Source organism: Oncorhynchus masou, chromosome 6 (assembly GCF_036934945.1).
Source record: "Oncorhynchus masou masou isolate Uvic2021 chromosome 6, UVic_Omas_1.1, whole genome shotgun sequence".
NCBI classification, from domain to species: domain Eukaryota; kingdom Metazoa; phylum Chordata; class Actinopteri; order Salmoniformes; family Salmonidae; genus Oncorhynchus; species Oncorhynchus masou.
Genome location: NC_088217.1, coordinates 51277789 through 51295852, shown reverse-complemented (window position 1 = coordinate 51295852; position 18064 = coordinate 51277789). Strand labels below are relative to the sequence as shown.

General features: G+C 42.0%; 1 protein-coding gene across 3 annotated transcripts in view; it reads left to right on the top strand.

Moving 5' to 3' along the window:
• Positions 1–17353, top strand: part of LOC135541150 (caM kinase-like vesicle-associated protein) — a 40097-nt gene extending 22744 nt beyond the window's left edge. For 2 of the 3 annotated variants that reach the window (XM_064967262.1, XM_064967261.1), the window contains exons 2-11: positions 7598–7733; positions 7881–8012; positions 13193–13267; positions 13599–13737; positions 13985–14105; positions 14263–14338; positions 14454–14590; positions 14763–14841; positions 14928–15015; positions 15202–17353. In XM_064967262.1, coding sequence (XP_064823334.1) covers positions 7639–7733; positions 7881–8012; positions 13193–13267; positions 13599–13737; positions 13985–14105; positions 14263–14338; positions 14454–14590; positions 14763–14841; positions 14928–15015; positions 15202–15555 — 1296 coding nt within the window. In that variant the 5' untranslated portion in view covers positions 7598–7638 and the 3' untranslated portion in view covers positions 15556–17353. Of the gene's footprint in view, positions 1–7597; positions 7734–7880; positions 8013–13192; positions 13268–13598; positions 13738–13984; positions 14106–14262; positions 14339–14453; positions 14591–14762; positions 14842–14927; positions 15016–15201 lie in introns of those variants that run through there. The other variant, XM_064967263.1, reaches the window with a different exon arrangement.
• Positions 17354–18064: the final 711 nt, after the last annotated feature.

Sequence of the window (18064 nt, the reverse complement as noted above, 5' to 3'; positions counted from 1 at the left end):
CTTGATATACAGACATACAATGGTTCATTGGATCAGTCCACGACTTTGTACATACACTGATGCCATCTAGTGGCCAAAGTCCAAATTGTGCCTGGGCTGGAACAATTCATTGTGGCCTTTCGCTTGCATTTCAAAGATGATGGCACAATAAAAAAAGAAAAACACATGTTTTTTTCTTTGTATTATCTTTTACCAGATGTAATGTGTTATATTCTCCAACATTTATTTCACATTTCCAAACTTCAGTGTTTCCTTTCAATATCCATATCCTTGGTTCAGGTCCTGAGCTACAGGCAGTTAGATTTGGGTATGTCATTTTAGGTAAAAAAAAAAAAAAAGGGTAGGACCCCCCCATAGAGTAAACCCCGCCCCCCTCCTTAGCCCTGACTGGGAGGGAGGCATGCTCAGGTCTAGGTTTGCATCCCTCCTGGAGAGGACGACTGCATTGCCGTGCGGGGCCTCCAACCTGTGGATGACAGAGTAGCGCTGTAAGGACAGGAACCAGTGGGTGACACGGTCATTCGCGTCCTTACCTCTTGCCATCCACACAAGGGGGGCATGGTCAGTGATCAGGGTGAACTTCCTCCCGAGAAGTTGAGTGTGTCCAGTGCCCACTTCACACTGAGGCACTCCTTCTCGACAATCGAGTATTTATTCTCCCTCAGGAGGAGCTTCCTGCTGACATAGATGATTGGGTGCTCCTCGCCTTCCTGCTCTTGGGACAAAACGGCCCCGACCCCTGTGTCAGACGTGTCTCTCTGGCCTAGGAGGTTTTTTGAGAAGTCCGGAGTGACGAGTACCGGGTGCGAACATAGCGTATCCTTCAGGGCCTGGAACGCCGCCTCCGTGTCCTCCGTCCATCGCACCGTCTTCGTTAAGTCTGTGAGGGGAGAAGCTATTGCAGCAAAGTTGGGTACACATCTAATGTAGTACCCTGCTAACCCCAGGAATGACTTCACCTGCCTCTTGGTTCGGGGGACCGGCCATCCCCTAATGGCAGTGATTCTTTTTCTTGAGGTTTCACATTTCCTCTCCCGATCTGATATCCCAGGTACTCCACCTCGGCGTAGCCCGGCTTGCACTTGTGGGGGTTCGCGGTCAGACCTGCTTCCCTTTTGCGCATCAACCACGGCCTGTAACCTACAAAGATGTGACTCCCAACTGTCACGTACTCATTGTGCGGCCGCAGGACATGGTCCATGAGTCACTGAAAGGTCGCTGGTGCCCCGTGGAGCCCGAAAGGCAGAACCCTGTAGTGGTATAGCCCCCCCGGGGGGGAGAAGGAAGTCTTCTCTCGGGAGGCAGCTACTAGTGGCACCTGCCAGTACCCCTTTGTCAGGTCCAAGGTGCTGACGTATCTCGCCATCCCCAAGCGGTCAGATCGTCGATCAGATTGTCCACCCGGGGCATGGGGTAAGCATCAAACTTACTGACCTTGTCCAGAACTATGGGGTTAGACCCCTAACTGTGTACCCACATTTCTAGCATTGTCGTCACTTCCCGCTGGACCACACCCTCCGGGCTCCTGGTATGGCCGTTTGCTCACTTTTTCTCCGGGACGTGTGTGGATATGATGTTCCACGAGATCCGTGCACCCCGATACCTCGGAGAACACGGCCGTATTCCGCAGGACCAACTCTCTGAGCTCTTGTCTTGGATTGGGCTGAGGTCTTCCCCCATTGCAACTTAGACCGAGGGCGGGCCCTGCTGTGGCCGGGTCCACGTTACGCACAGTGCCTCACGTGTGTGCTACTGGAGTAAAGTTCACATGGTAAAGCTGGAGGGGTCTTCTCCGCCCCGGTTGGCGGAACTTATAGTTGACGTCACCTACTCGCTCAACAATGTTGTAGGGCCCATGCCTCATAGCCAGGAATTTACTCTCTGTTGTAGGGATCAGCACCAAGACCTTCTCACCTGGTTGGAACTCTCGTGGTTGGGCCCCTCTGGTTGTAGGCTTCGGGGTGCCCAGCTCCCGTATTTCCAGTAGAGGGCGCCAACGTCACTTCACGTACCTCTCCTCTATTACCATCCCCCAGGTAGACCTCCTGGGATACCACAATGTTTTACAAATTAATGAAAAATAAAAAGCTGAAATGTCCTGAGTCAGTAAGTTTTCAACCCCTTTATTATGGCAAGCCTAAATAACTTCAGGAGTGAAAATGTGCAGAACAAGTAAAATTATAAGTTGCATGGACTCACTCTGTGTGCAATAGTAAAATTTAACATTGTTTTTTAATGACGACCTCATTTCTGTACCCCACACACAATTATCTGTAAAGTCCCTCAGTCAAGCAGTGAGTTTCAAACACAGATTCAACCACAAAGACGAGTGAGGTTTTCCAATGCCTCGCAAAGAATGGCACTTATAGATGGTTAAAAAAAGCAGACATTGAATATCTCTTTCAGCATGGTGAAGTTATTAATTACACTTTGGATGGTGTATAAAAACACCCAGTCACTACAAAGATAAAGGCGTCCCTCCTAACTCAGTTGCCGGAGAGGAAGGGAACCACTTAGAGGTTTCACCATGATGACTTTAATGGTGACTTTAAAACAGTTACAGAGTTTAATGGCTGTGATAGGAGAAAACTGAGGATGGATCAACAAAATTGTAGTTACTCCACAATATTAACCTAACTGACAGAGTGAAAAGAAGGAAGCTTGTACAGAATACAAATATTCCAAAACATGCCTCCTGTTTGCAAAAAGGCAGGTAATACTACAAATAATGTGGCAAAGCAATTAACCTTTTGCCCTGAATACAAAGTATTATGTTTGGGGCAAATCCAATACTACACATTACTGAGTACCACTCTCCATATTTTAAAGCATAATGGTGGCTGCATCATGTTATGCAGCCACCATTAAGCACCAGCAAAATCCTAGAGGAAACCTGTTTTTAGTCTGCTTTCCACCAGAAACTGGGAGATTAATTCACCTTTCAGCAGGACAATAACCTAAAACCTAATGCCAAATCTACAATGGCGTTGCTTACCAAGAAGAGTGATAATGTTCCTGAGTACTCAAACAGGAAACTGATTACCTAAAAAAAAAGATAAGAAACTTAAAGAGCCAAAATAAGCAGTACTACCTTCATATGAGTAATACAAAATGCAACTTTTTTTGTAAGGTATACTTAAATGTAACGCCCCCACTAAGCCACGCCTCCAATCAGTGCGGCTTGCCTTTTCGATTGAATTGTAGAGTTACCACCCATGACTGTATTTCTTAGTGACAGCGACATGGTGAGTTCCTGGGAAAATATAAAAGTTATATATTAACTATTACATATATCATAAGGCCTTATACTGTGGTCTGAAACTCAGTTTACAGGTCACACCAGGCTTGCAAGTAGGGTTGCAAAATTCCACAAACATCCCCCAAAGATTGTTTAGAGATCATCCAACCAGGATTTCTGGAAAACCTGAGAAAGGTACCAGAATGTTGCAACCCTAACTGTAAATCCCATTATACTGGCTTGTAAAAGTATGTGTAATTCCTATTGGAATCGAGCCAGCATTAGGCTATCCAACAGTTGAAATGTGTATTAATCCGCAACTTGCACTCGTAATGTCTGCCAGGGTTAAGCACCGTGGATAAAACTACCTAAGCCTGTTAAACTGGAACAACCATTTCAGTAACGGGTGCAAGAATTAAATTATTGGCTTAGTTTACACTGAAAAAAAAATCTAAACACATCAAAACATGCAACAATTTCATAGATTTTTGTGAGTTACAGTTCATATAAGGAAATCAGTCAATTTAAATATATAAATTAAGCTCTAATCCATGCTTTTCACGTGACTGGGAATACAGATATGTATCTGTTAGTCACAGATACTTAAAAAAAAAGGTAGTCGTGTGGATCAGAAAAACAGACCGTGTCTGGTGTGACTATCATTTGCCTCATGCAGTGCGACACATCTCCTTTGCATAAGGTTGATCAGGATGTTGATTATGGCCAGCGGAATGCTGTTCCACTCCTTTTCAATGGCTGTGTGATGTTGCTGGATATTGGCATCACCTTTCCGGGTGGCTGGTCTCAGACGATCCCGCAGGTGAAGAAGCCGGATGTGGAGGTCCTGGGCTGTCATGGTTGCACATGGTCTGCGAATGTTAGGCTGGCTGGTTGTACTGCCAAATTCTCTAAAACAACATTAGAGGTGGCTTATGGGAGAGGAATTAACATTCAATTATATGGCAACAGCTCTGGTGGACATTCCAGCATTCACCATGCCAATTGCACACTGTCAAAACTTGAGACATCTGTGGCATTTACTGTCCCCAGCACAAGGGGGACAGTAAATAAACCTGTATAATGATCATCTTGTTTAATCAGCTTCTTGATATGCCACACCTGTCAGGTGGATGGATTATCTTGGATATGTAGAAATGCTCACAAACAGAGATGTAAACACATTTGTTCATAAAAGTTATTTTAACTCATGAAACATGCGACCAGCACTTTACATTTTCATTTATGTTTTTGTTCACTACTGTATATATGGCAAGACTGGAAATGGTTGTCTAGCATTGATCAACAACCAATTTGACAGAGCTTGAAGATTTTTGAAAATAATAATGGGCAAATGTTGCACAATCCAGGTGTCACGGACGTCGTCATGGAAATGACTGGACCAAAACGCAGCGTGATGAGCTTACATTTCTTTTTATTTGAAATGAATGTCGCCAACAAAACAAGGACACGACACTGAGGCTTAACTTGGGCAACAGTGCCACTAACACACCTGCGAAAGGAAAAGGCTGCCTCAGTATGATTCCCAATCAGAGACAAGGACAGACAGCTGCCTCTGATTGAGAACCACACCCGGCCAAACACAAAGAAATAGAAAACATAGAAATAAAGAAACTAGAATGCCCACCCTAGTCACACCCTGGCCTAACCAAAATAGAGAATAAAAGTCTCTCTATGGCCAGGGCATGACACCAGGCATGGAATACTCTGAGTGACTTACCTAGAAAGACTCACAGCTGTAATCTTTGCCAAAGGTGCTTTTACAAAGTATTGAGAAAGGCTGTGAATACTTTTTTGTAAATTACATATTTCAGTTTTTCATTTTAAATACATTTGCAACATTTTCTAAAAACATGCTTTCACTTTGTAATTATGGAATATTGTGAGTAGATGGGTGTGAATTTGGAATTCAGGCTGTAACACAACAGCAATACAATAATGAATACTTTCCCCTAGATAAAAAAAATATAGCATTATTACAAATGAAATTCACTGGACCAAGCAGGCCACTGACCGTTATGATCGACTGGCCAGGAGGTTTTCCAAAACCTCCCCTGTATTTCGGTGTCATTGTTGCCTATTCAGAAAGTTGGTTTATCTTTGGTCAATTGCACATTACTGTTTGAATAAATCAGGATGATAAGAAAAAGCTAATTTTGAACCAAAAACTAACGTGACAAGGTCAAAAAAAATTGCTGTCACTCTTGCGACCAGTTAAGAATGTGTGTCACTGCGAAGTCAAACGGTCGCAAATGCGACTGTTTTGGTCGCGATAATGAACCCTGTCGGTGAAAAATAGCAGGTGAGCATACGACTAGAAAACATGTTGCTTTCTGATCAAATATTTGAGGAAGCAATAACTAAAACTTGCAATATTCACAGGATAGTGTTTTATCACAAAGTCGACAGACACCACATACCAATTTTTTTATGTCAAGTTTGGTCGGAGATTCCTTTATTGCTAAATAATGCAGGCTAGTATCTGGCTAGCAGCTAGCTATGGCACATTTGCTACAGTAGCTTGCGATCTGAAGTTGTTTCTATCAGGAATACTAACACGGTGACACTCCGTCTTCACCCCTCCTCCACATTTACTGGATTGGTTGAACAGTGCAAAAGAGAACATGACCGCAACAGCTTCTCGTCATATGCGGCATTTCGTTTCAGGTGTTTCTTTAACACCTACTACATGAAGTTAGTCCTGCTGTAACCTTTACCTTCTACTAGCCATTAGGAAGGCTTGCAACGAGCATAGCAGATGCCTCATACGTCATGAATGATTGGTGTTGTCAAAATAAAATAAGTGAACCTTTATGTAGAACAAGATTGTTTCCCAATAAATTTACTCACCTAGAAATGTGCATTTCTTACATAAAATGTAGTTGTACATAACTATTTGTTACTCCTAATACTACTAAAAGATTAGAACTGTTTTGAAATCATGTGCATCTACACTAGCTATTACTGCAGGAATGGTAATGGCTCATTTACAAAGGCTAAATGCCTTATTCCCTGTATCATTTATTTTTGTTGTTTCCTCATACATTCATGATCCTTCCATAAGGACGTGTTATTTTCCTCTACCACAGAGTGAAACCTCGCATTGATTTTCCACCAGAGTTGAGGAATCCATTTTTTCTTCTCATAATAGGGACATGATTGATGGCTCCACTGAGATGGCACCTCGGTCAAATTCACTCGCCTCCTCCTCCTCCCACTGTATTTCACTCTGCTTCCTCTGCTGCCAAATCAACAGGATTGTTCAGCAGCCAGAAACCCATCCAGAGAGGATCATATTCGTATTGCATGTATTCAGGGAACTGTATGCTTTGTTCAGAAAGAACAATAGTTACTGCTGCTCCTGGTGGTATTAATCGTCCCAAGGCTGAATACTGAGTATGTGTTGCTGCTGTGGACCAGATTCATGGAAACCTATTCAGTTCTATAAAGTGACATCAGCAATGCAAGTACAGGACTGGCTGGCTCACTGTTGAGTAAAAAAGAAACACGCCTTCCAGGCTACTGGAGACTTAAGTCTTTGTATAGTAGAGTTATGTGATGGATGAATATGAATGAATCCGGTTATTTTCAAGGTCCCATGGCATACAATGCTCTCTAAAGATTTGAATCGAAGTCATTATCATGTTGAGTTCAAAGTGCGTTATGATCTCAATGACCGGCATATTCCATAAACCCATTTTGAAAATGATAAGTGCATGCTGGCTAATGTGTGCATTGATTGAAAGAATACATGTTTTGGTCTGCACCTTAATTGTTAGCAATGACAGGCTACCTCTAGGCTGGATACCTCTAACACAATGCCAGGCCTGGTCTTATGTAACCTCACTCAGATAGAGTATTGTTACACTTATGTTCAGCAAAGTGGACTGCTACAGTAGGTAGGTGAGGGATTTAACATCCAGCAGGAGCCAATTACAATTGTGCCATTTAGCGCTAACAGTGACATGCTTCCTTATGGGCCCTTCGCAACAACGCAGAGAGGAAAATGTAGAAGTAAACGAAAAATAATAACACAAGGAATAAATACACAATGAGTAACGATAACTATATACACAGGGTAAGTACTGCGTCGATGTGCAAGGGTGTGATGTAATTGACGTAGACGTGTACCTACAGGTACAGTGACTAGGAGAAGGGATAGATCATAAACTTTAGCAACAGCGTTTGTCACGGTGCTCTTATTCAGATGTTTAATAGTGAGATGGAACTCGTACCTATGACCGCAGCACAGCCACGCGAAATAAGTTGTTTAACGTGCCTTCTCATGTACAATTGCTTTCATGTGTATTGTAGCAACAATGTGCTCGGTCCTGTTAACAGGTGGTGCTGGTGTGAATTCCCTGTGAAGGGCAGGAGCTGCCATGCCATTTGGCTGTTTGACACTCGGGGAGAAGAAGGATTACAACAATCCCTCAGAGGTGACTGATAAATATGACCTTGGACAAATTGTCAAATCGTGAGTATTCCTTCACGACGTCTAAACGACTGTTGCATTCTGGGACTGTGGCTTAATAGGAACACAAATAACTCTTCCTTTCAGTAGAAGATTTGACCATTTTAAAATGTTTCTCTTGTTTGTTCTTGTGTGTGGTCCTGATTTAAGGGAGGAGTTCTGTGAGATCTTCAGAGCGAAGGATAAGAACACACTCAAAATGTTCACCTGTAAAAAGTTTTTGAAAAAGGACGGGAGGAAAGTGAGGAAAGCTGCCAAGAATGAAATTGTGATCTTGAATATGTGAGTGAAATTCAGTTTTTGGCTTATTCATTAATGCAAAGCTTTATCCTTGGCGTCTGAAATGCCACAGGAAAGCATGAATCATTCTGTTACGATTATCTCTAGTTTTACAATTCACATGTATGCAATTGAAATGGGGGGGAACGCAGTAGAGATAGTTAACAGAAATTAGTTAATAATGGTTACTAAATACTAACGTTCTTGTTTCCATAGCATCCCCATAATGTTTCCATAACATCACTATAACATTCCCATAAACACCAGTCCTGTTCAGCTTGAATGATCCATTTGCCTGTAACAAATAGTTACAATGAAGCAATATCTCTTGAGCAGTCCAGTCTTGAATTTGAAGTAGAAAGAGTCACAGACCCATCAGTAATTTAAAAACAAATATTAAAATGCAATTGAAACTATTGGGATTACATTAATTAAAACATTATTTAACTTAAAACTGTGAATAAAATATGCCAATCAAGATTCCTTTAAATACCTAATTAACCGAAAGGTTGCAAGACCAAATCCCCAAGCTGACAAGGTAAAAATCATTCTACCCCTGAACAAGGCAGTTAACCTGCTGTTCTTATGCTGTTGTTGAAAATAAGAATTTGTTCTTAATTGGAAATTGGAAATGGTCCACTCTCCATACATAACAAAATATAATCATTAATCCACCCTTACAATATAACAATTAATGTCTATTTTTAATGCCTATTTGTACCTTTTTGCCTATATGGAGAGTGGTCCAAGTTGAGCCATTTTTTACATTCAGCATCCCTCAGTCAAGGGAAATATAGTATTCTTTCGAGCAAAGATACCTACATACAGTATATTTCAGGATGATGTGTATCCCCCCCCCCCCCGAAATCCGAATTCATGTAAACATTACAGTTTTGAAAGCATAGCTTGTCCCAAAAAAAGAGGTCTCTTGACACAATTTACCCCGGGTATGGATTAAGTTAAACCGCCTTCAAATGTATGTACTGACTGAAATGTTACCACTACCTTTTTAAAACCATGTCTATCTTTATTTCCCAATAGCAATTGCTTTTCTGTCTATCAATCATTTTAAGCATCTTTTAACAGAGGCTTAACACCTAACACTTTGTACTTAAAAAAAAACACTTTTGACATAGGCCATGCCATGTTGTTACCTCATATCCCAGTTAGAATGCCTTTCATTACGCCTGGGAAGAAAACACTTAAATATGCTCAACTTGCCTTTGGCTCAACTTACCCCAAGGCAAACATTTTGACTATATTAACCCACACAGCTACAATGATTCACTTTCATGCTAGGTTTAGAACCTCATATTGAACCTTATAGAGACCACAACTGATGTATGGAAACATCTTAAAAGTATCAACTTTGGTTTAGATACTAGCGTCATGAAACCTATACCACAATAAATTAAAGGTCTTCACGGATCCACCTGAACCCTAAGTCCCAATCCAGGACCCGAGCAGGTCCGGATCCAGAATTCTAAATAATGTCACGGGTCTGGGTCAGATCTGAAATAATTGTCACGGGTCTCAGGTATGTGTAATTTTAGCAGACTTGTCCGGAAGGACCCGTACATATCCAGACCCGAATTCTGCAGTAGAGAGCAAGAGAGAAATTGTATAATTTATTCTGCTGATCTTTTCACGAGAGTGGTACGTGTAGCTTGTTGTTCTCCAATCATAAGTCATCAAAGTGTCATAGGTCCTCCTTATGTGGCTAAATATAGGAGATACATGACCAAAAGTATATTGACACCTGCTTGTCGAACGTCTCATTCCAAATCATGGGAGTTACTATGGGATTGTTCCCCCCTTTGCCACTATAACTCTTCTGGGAAGGCTTTCCACTAGAGGTTGGAACATTGTTGCAAGGACTTGCTTCCATTCAGCCACAAGAGCATTAGTGAGGTCGAGCACTGATGTTGGGCGATTAGGCCTGGCTCACAGTCACGGTTCCAATTCATCCCAAAGGTGTTCGATGGAGTTGAGGTCAGGGCTCTTTGCAGGCCAGTTAAGTTCTTCCACACCGATCTCGACAAACCATTTCTGTATGGACCTCGCTTTGTGCACGGGGGCATTGTAATGCTGAAAGGAAAAGAAGAAAGGGCCTTCGCTAAAATGTTGCCACCAAGATAGAAGCACAGAATCGTCTAGAATGTTATCGTATGCTGCAGCGTTAATATTTGCCTTCACTGAGACTTAAGGGGGCTAGCCTATAACCATAACCATAAAAAACAGCCCCTGACCAGTACCAAAGTTGGTACTACGCGTTTCGGCAGGTAGCATTCTCCTGGCACCCGCCAAACCCAGATTCGTCCGTCGGACTGCCAGATGGCCGACCATGTAAATTCATTTCATGAAGCTCCCAATGAACATTGTTTCCGGAGGCAGTTTGGAACTCGGTAAGTGTTGCAAATGAGGACAGACTATTTTTACGCACTTCAGCGGCCCCGTTCTGTGATCTTTTGTGGTCTACCAATTCGCGGCTGAGCCCGTTGTTGCTCCTACAGGTTCCCACTTCACAATAACAACACTTACAATTGTCCGGGGCAGCTCTAGCAGGGCAGGAATTTGACAAACTCACTTGTTGGAAAGGTGGCATCCTATGATGGTGCGACGATGAAAGTCACTGAGCTCTTCAGTAAGACCATTCTATTGCCAATGTTTGTCTATGGAAATTGCATGGCAGTGTGCTCGATTTTATACACCTGTCATCAACAGTGTGGTTGAGATAGCCAAATCCAGTCATTTAAAAGGGTGTCCACATACCTTTGTACATATAATGTATCTAGTCAATGGAATATGGAATTACAATTACGGAATTAAAAGTTAAAGGATAGGCTTCATCGACCAAGAGCCAACAGGTATGCTGCTACTTAATATTCTGAATGGAGTTGTTGTTATTTTAACTGTAAGAAGAGAAAGTGCAGCCTTAATTAGCCTAGCTTTCTAGCTAGTTTATCTACACTGAACAAAAATATAAATGCAACATGCAAAGTGTTGGTCCCTTGTTTCATGAGCTGAAATAAAATATAACAGAAATGTTCCATTCACACAAAAAGCTTACTTCTCTCAAATGTTATGCGCACATTTGTTTACTTCCCTTTTAGTGAGAATTTATCTTTTGCCAAGATATTCCATCCACCTGACAAGTGCGGCATGTCAAGAAGCTGATTAAACAAGATGGTCATTACACAGGTGCACCTTGTGCTGGGGACAATAAAAGGCCTCTCTAAAAATGTGCAGTTTTGTCACACAACACAATGCCACAGATGTCTCAAGTCTTGTGGGAGCCTGCATTTGACATGCTGACGGCAGGAATGTCCACCAGAGCTGTAGCCAGATAATTGAATGTTCATTTCTCTACCATATGCCGCATCCAACATTGTTTTAGAGAATTTGGCAGTACGTCCAACCGGCCCCATAACCGCAGACCACGTGCAATCACGACAGTACAAGACCTTCGCATCCGGCTTCTTCACCTGCGGCATCGTCTGAGACAAGCCACCCGGACAGCTGATGAAATTGTGGGTTTGCACAACTGAAGAATTTCTGCACACACTGTCTCAGGAAAGCTCATGTGCATGCTCGTCGTCCCCACCAGGGTATTCACCGGACTGTAGTTTGGCGTCGTAACCAACTTCAGTGGGCAAATTCTCACCTTCGACAGCCACTGGCATGCTGGAGAAGGGTGCTCTTCACGGATGAATCCCGGTTTCAACTCTACTGGGCAGATGTGTGGGCGAGCGGTTTGCTGATTTTGAACAAAATGATTAATGGACAATGAACACAGTTGCCTTTCATTGGCGGCTATTTTAATACACAGATATACTGTGACGAGATCCTGAGGCCCATTGTCATGCCATTCATCCGCTGCCATCACCTCAGGTTTCAGCATGATAATGCTGGAAGCTAAAAATGTCCCAGTTCTTCCATGGACGGCATATTCACCAGACATGTCACCCATTGAACATGTTTGGGATCCTCGGCATCGACTTGAACAACGGCGTGTTCCAGTTCCCACCGTTATCCAGCAACCTCACACAAGAATTGAAGAGGAGTGGGACAACATTCTACAGGCCACATCAACTCTGTGCGAAGGAGAAGTGTCGAACTGCATGAGGCAAATGGTGGTCATACCAGATACTGACTGGTTTTCTGATCCACGCTCCTCTGTTTTTATTTACGGTATCTGTAACTAACAGATGCATATCTGTATTCCGAATCATGTGAAATCCTTAGATTAGGGCCTAATGATCTTATTTTATTAGACTGATTTCCTTCAATGAACTGTAACTGAGTAAAATCTTTGGAATTGTTGCATGTTGCGTTGATATTTTTGTTCATAGTATCTTCTCGGTTTGATGTAGTCAAGACTGGTACTATGTAATCATATTGGATGATAAATAACCTATCTATGGCAGGTATTATTATACTATAGCACGATTCGGCTTGGTTGGTTGCTGTCTCTCATCTCTCTCCCTCCTCCCTGCTCCGCATTTCACTCGCTCACAGTAACACTCCCCCATCCCCTCGTCTGCTAGAGCAGCAGCTCTCTCTCCCTCCTGTACCTCGCACTTTATCAGCTCCTGTTGATAAAGTAGCTTAAACACTTGACTTTTCTGCTGCTTCCTTCACTCAGACCAGGTCTATAGGGTACAGGTCTAGTTGTCCTCAGGTCCGTTTGGAACAGGTCTCTATATTAAAAATGTGTTTTTATGCATATCGGGTCCGGGTGGGAAAGGTCAGGTCCATTTTGAAACGGGTCCAACTTCACAATAAATGTATTTGTACTTGTTGAAAATGTGTAACTTCCTTACCCCTTCTTCCATGTGGTTTCTTCCTTTGCAGACTCCATGAAATATTAAATATTTGGTCAAGTTATACATTGTGTGTATGGTTTCCTAGAAACACGGGTGGCTCAACTTACCCCTTTGGCTCAATTTGCCCCACTCTCCCCTACTGATTTTATTTAGTGCACGAGTAGGCATTTCAGAATATGAATTTCACTTAAATTGTAAATGGTCCAATTCTCTAATGGTTATTAAGTCATTAAACCACTGATACAAATAATTAAATGTCATATATTTTGATGATTGCTAGTTAATCTTATAATTGCTTGATATATAATATTGTCTTATGTCTTTCTCTGTTTCCTTCTGTGTCTCCCTTTTTAACAGGGTAAAACATCATAACATCCTCCAGCTGGTTGATGTCTTTGAAACTAGAAAGGAGTACTTCCTCTTCCTGGAGCTGTGAGTGTTATTGGAAATTATTGATGATGTTGCTTATTTTTTTTCATTTTTGGTACTCATTCCCTTGAAGTCATTGTGGTTCCCTCCCAGTTTACACCATTTTAAGGAGTGTACAAAAAGATAGCCTACATCCTGCAGACTTTTCAATGTAAGCTTCCCTTTCTGAACCCCTGCGTGAAATGTCCATTTCCCATATTCTGCAGGAGAATCTCATCTTAGTCGTCTCATCTGAGAGTTGATTTGACTTATTGAGTGTTGCAAGAGGCCTACAGTACATTTGAATGATAAAGAGAAAACCACTGTCATATCATATGTTGTATGTTCTCTGCAGAGCTACAGGCAGAGAGGTCTTTGACTGGATCTTAGACCAAGGCTACTACTCAGAGAAGGACACCAGCAACGTTGTCAGGCAGGTGTTGGAAGCCGTGGCCTATTTGCACTCCCAGAGAATTGTCCACAGGAACCTCAAGGTATGCTGCACACTCAGCACACTGCTCCCATCTAGTGTTGCATAGTGGCTATTACACCACAGGCCACTCACTTGGGTGCCAGCATTAGAAATTAAGCTACTTTGCCCTCTGCCTGACATAAAAATGTATTGAATGGCACCCTGAGTAATTCTATAACCTGGCAATTATCTATATTTTGTCATGCTTTCTACATAACACAAATTAATGATGATGTATTCAAATGTACACGTTGTTTTGTTTCTCACAGCTGGAGAACTTGGTGTACTTCAACCGCCTGAAGCACTCCAAAATAGTGATCAGTGACTTCCACCTGGCCAAGCTGGAAAACGGTCTCATCAAGGACCCCTGTGGAACTCCAGAGTACCTTGGTGAGGGGGTAGGGAGGAGGGCAGATCATAGACTTATGGGGGCAGATGGGTTTGGCATGAATGTTTGGCCAACTTTAGAGCTGGACACCATCTTGCTACCTCTGGGCATTCCATTTTCCTAGTAATAAAATATTGGATTCTGTGTGTCTTCCTGCAGCTCCTGAGGTGGTGGGACGTCAGAGGTACGGAAGGCCAGTGGATTGCTGGGCCATCGGGGTCATCATGTATATTCTGTGAGTGTTCTTTACCACCTAAGTTCACTAAAGTTTACAGTGTCTTGCCCATACAGTATTAATGTCATTGCCCATCTCAGGTGACTATCAAACGTCTCGTTTTCCCTTCCTCCAGCCTGTCAGGAAACCCCCCTTTCTACGACGAAACGGAAGATGAAGACTATGATAATCACGACAAAAACCTTTTCCGCAAGATTCTGTCGGGAGACTATGAGTTTGACTCACCGTACTGGGATGACATATCTGACTCAGGTATAAAGAGTCATGTTAATTCAAATCAGAATGCAGTACTACATATCACATTTTTAAACCAGTAAAGCAGCTAGATGGAAAAACTATGGTTCTTAGGCATGTCCACTTTATTGCACCAGAGGCGAGAAAGAGCAGATGTGTACTGTATCGTTCTTGTCGATTTCATCCACAGCGAAAAGCCTGGTGTCATGTCTGATGGAAGTGGAGCAGGATCAAAGACTGACTGCACAGGAGGCCATCAACCATGAATGGTATGGATCCAAGATTGAAATGCATACCCATTTCTGTCTTCTCAGGTGTTTTGGTGGGTTTCCCATTGACCTGTCCCTTGTTTCAGGATTTCTGGGAATGCAGCCTCCAACAAGAACATCAGGGATGGAGTGTGTGGGCAAATTGAAAAGAACTTTGCCAAAGCCAAGTGGAAGGTACTCTTCCTTTCTGTCAAACTAATGTAAAAAAAAATAAAATAAACATTTCTGAACTGGGCTACACCGTAGTATGCGAAATGCATGAATGTTGTGCATGTGAAATTCTATTCATTCATTGGACAGTCTGTTCAGTTAGATGATGGTGTTCTAAAAACATCCTTCTATGGTCTTGCTCTTCCACAGAAAGCTGTAAGGGTCACAACCCTGATGAAGAGGCTTCGAGCTCCAGAACAGAGTGACTCCGGTGCCTCCAGCCCAGTTCCAGGGGCCACCGCTGGCCCTGTCACCCCGAGCAACACTCCAGTACCCCCAGCTGATGGTTCTGAGGGCACCCCTGCCAGCACAGAGGCCTCACTCACCCTCCAGGTTCCCTATTCACAGAATGCACCCACCATCATCACTCCTGGTTCCCCCTCCCAGCTCCAGCCCAGCCCAGCTCCTGAGGAGCCAGAGGCCGAGCCCCTGGAACGGTGTAACGGTGACTCAGCAGCACCACTCCAAACACCCCCACAAACACAGGAGGATCAGAATGGCTAGACAAAGCGGGACCAGTGTCCCCCACCACACACACCCTGTAAATAAGGCGCCGGCATGATTATCCAGAATCTGCTTAACGTCCCGCCCCACTCACCCTCTTGCAGCATTAGTGCAGCAGCATCTCACACAGTCTGTTCTATCTATCTGCACCCTGTGATTGGTTGAGTGGTCTGTCTATCTTTTCCTCTTACTCTTTTCCCCTCTAGTTTTGTTGATACTCATCCTTTTGGGGAAAAAAGAGTGTGAGGAATACATACCTCTAACATTTGTTTTGAGCAGGTCTAGCAAATTTCTGTCTCACAATTCTATCAATGTATCGGTTTGAATCTGAATCACACCTTTAGTGAAATTCCTAGACACCTACATGTTTGTGATGGCCAGCCTCTTTGGTTCCTTAAAGGTCAACTTAGAGAGCAATCTCAAAATCTGTTATCTGCTGTAACGTACCCAATGTGACTGAGAAATGGTCTGATAACTGCTTATATTTTCTCTGTATACTCCCTTTTCTTTGGAAAGAAGACGGAAACCTGGTGAGAAAATGTGTATGCTTGATTATTGATCCCAATAAAATAGTGTATCGGGCTTTATGAACATTTTGCAAATAGTAGCTCATGTTGTGTGTACGTTTAAGATCGCGTCAAGCCTGTTAAAGTGTGTTATTTATGTCTTAAGCATCTTTTAGCTGAGCTGAAGTGCTGCCGAAGTATTATGTACATCTATGAACTGAGCAATATTCGTATTGCTGTATAAAACTGTGACACTTTTCAGAATCTGATTTAATTGTGACTGATCAGTATGATTTATTTTTCATATGCCATGACCAGCCGGTTCCACTTGATTGCTTTTCAAATGACACATTCCTCGTTGATTAAAAAAAAAAAAACGTGTTCCTATGTAGGTGTGGGACAGTAGAACATATTTTAAAACAGATCGTAACTTTTTCACATGATTGTTGTTGTTTTTCGCCATTTCATTTTGCCCATGAATACATGTAAAACATTTTCTTAATTCACTTTGACTGATTCATATCATGGGAGCCACCACAAAACAAAGAGTAACAAATCAAAGCAATGATTTAATCAATCCTCATATGTTTAAAAAGTATTCTATAAGGTTAATGTATGGTGAATTATTTAACAATATGCTTGTATTATGCATTTATTTAGCGAATGTACTTTTTCTTGTATTTTGAGTCATGTCCCATTTGTAGTCTGTATTTCTTGACTGTAAATCTAAAATAAAATGTATTGTGATTCACAAGTTATAATATATATTTTTGATGCACAATGTACTGTATGGCTGCAGCTGTGCTAAAAAGGTGAGTGGGAATACTATGTGTAGGTTTATGGTCCAGTAGCTATCAAGGGGGAAATAAACGTATCATCATCATTTCCAGAAAATACATTCTCTGTCATCACATCCTGCATTAGGGGAGGCTGAAATTTACACAGACAAAAAAATGCATTTGATTGTCTATGTAGCTACGGTAGCAAGACAGCAAGTAATGTGATTATACTTGTGTTACTTATATTTATTTGTGGTGTTGGTTTGTGTTACTTATATTTATTTGTGGTGTTGGTTTGTGTTACTTATATTTATTTGTGGTGTTGGTTTGTGTTACTTATATTTATTTGTGGTGTTGGCTTGTGTTACTTATATTTATTTGTGGTGTTGGCTTGTGCTACTTGTGTTACTTGTGTATTATTAAAAGTTGCAGGTTGAGGTTTGTCACAAACGGTGGCTCACACAAATGGTGGCTCACACTGCTTTTCCAACTTGCTCAAGACCAACTGAGCATATGTCGTTCGATCACCACTACCAGACAAGTTTATTAAAAGTTTTTAAAAAGTAGTGTATCTAGCTGAAAGTTTTCTGAGTAAACTCGATTTAAGCTGTTTTCCAGCTCAGTATTTTGTGTGTGCATCAATTCTACCGTGTTAACCCATAACAGTCCTATTAATAGGCTATATGGAATTGTTTTAAGAATGTCATACCAAGGATCATTTTGCTATTTGATTTTGAATTTTAAGACCCCTTGAAGTATCCATTTAAAAAAAAAAAATATTTAATAAAAAAAAATTATTTGGCCTTACTGCTATTATCCCATACAAATGCATTTAATAACAGATTCACTACATGGAACAGATAGTCCCCCCCCCTCCAAAAAATGAAAAGGAAGTGTGTCCTATATCTGAGAGATATAAGAAAGATGTGTTTACTTCAATACATTTTTTCCACTGGTCCTTGGGGACCTTCAGAAGAGTCTTGTGAGGCCTGTGGCCCTCAAAACAACTGACATAAATAATTCAGACCTCTTGACTTTTCCCACATTTGGGACTTCTTGGGTATGACGCTACAAGCTTTGCACACCTGTATTTGGGGAGTTTCTCCCATTCTTCTCTGTAGATCCACTCAAGCGCTGTCAGGTTGGATGGGGAGCGTCGCTACACAATATTTTCAGGTCTCTCCAGAGATGTTCGATCGGGTTCAAGTCTGGGCTCTGGCTGGG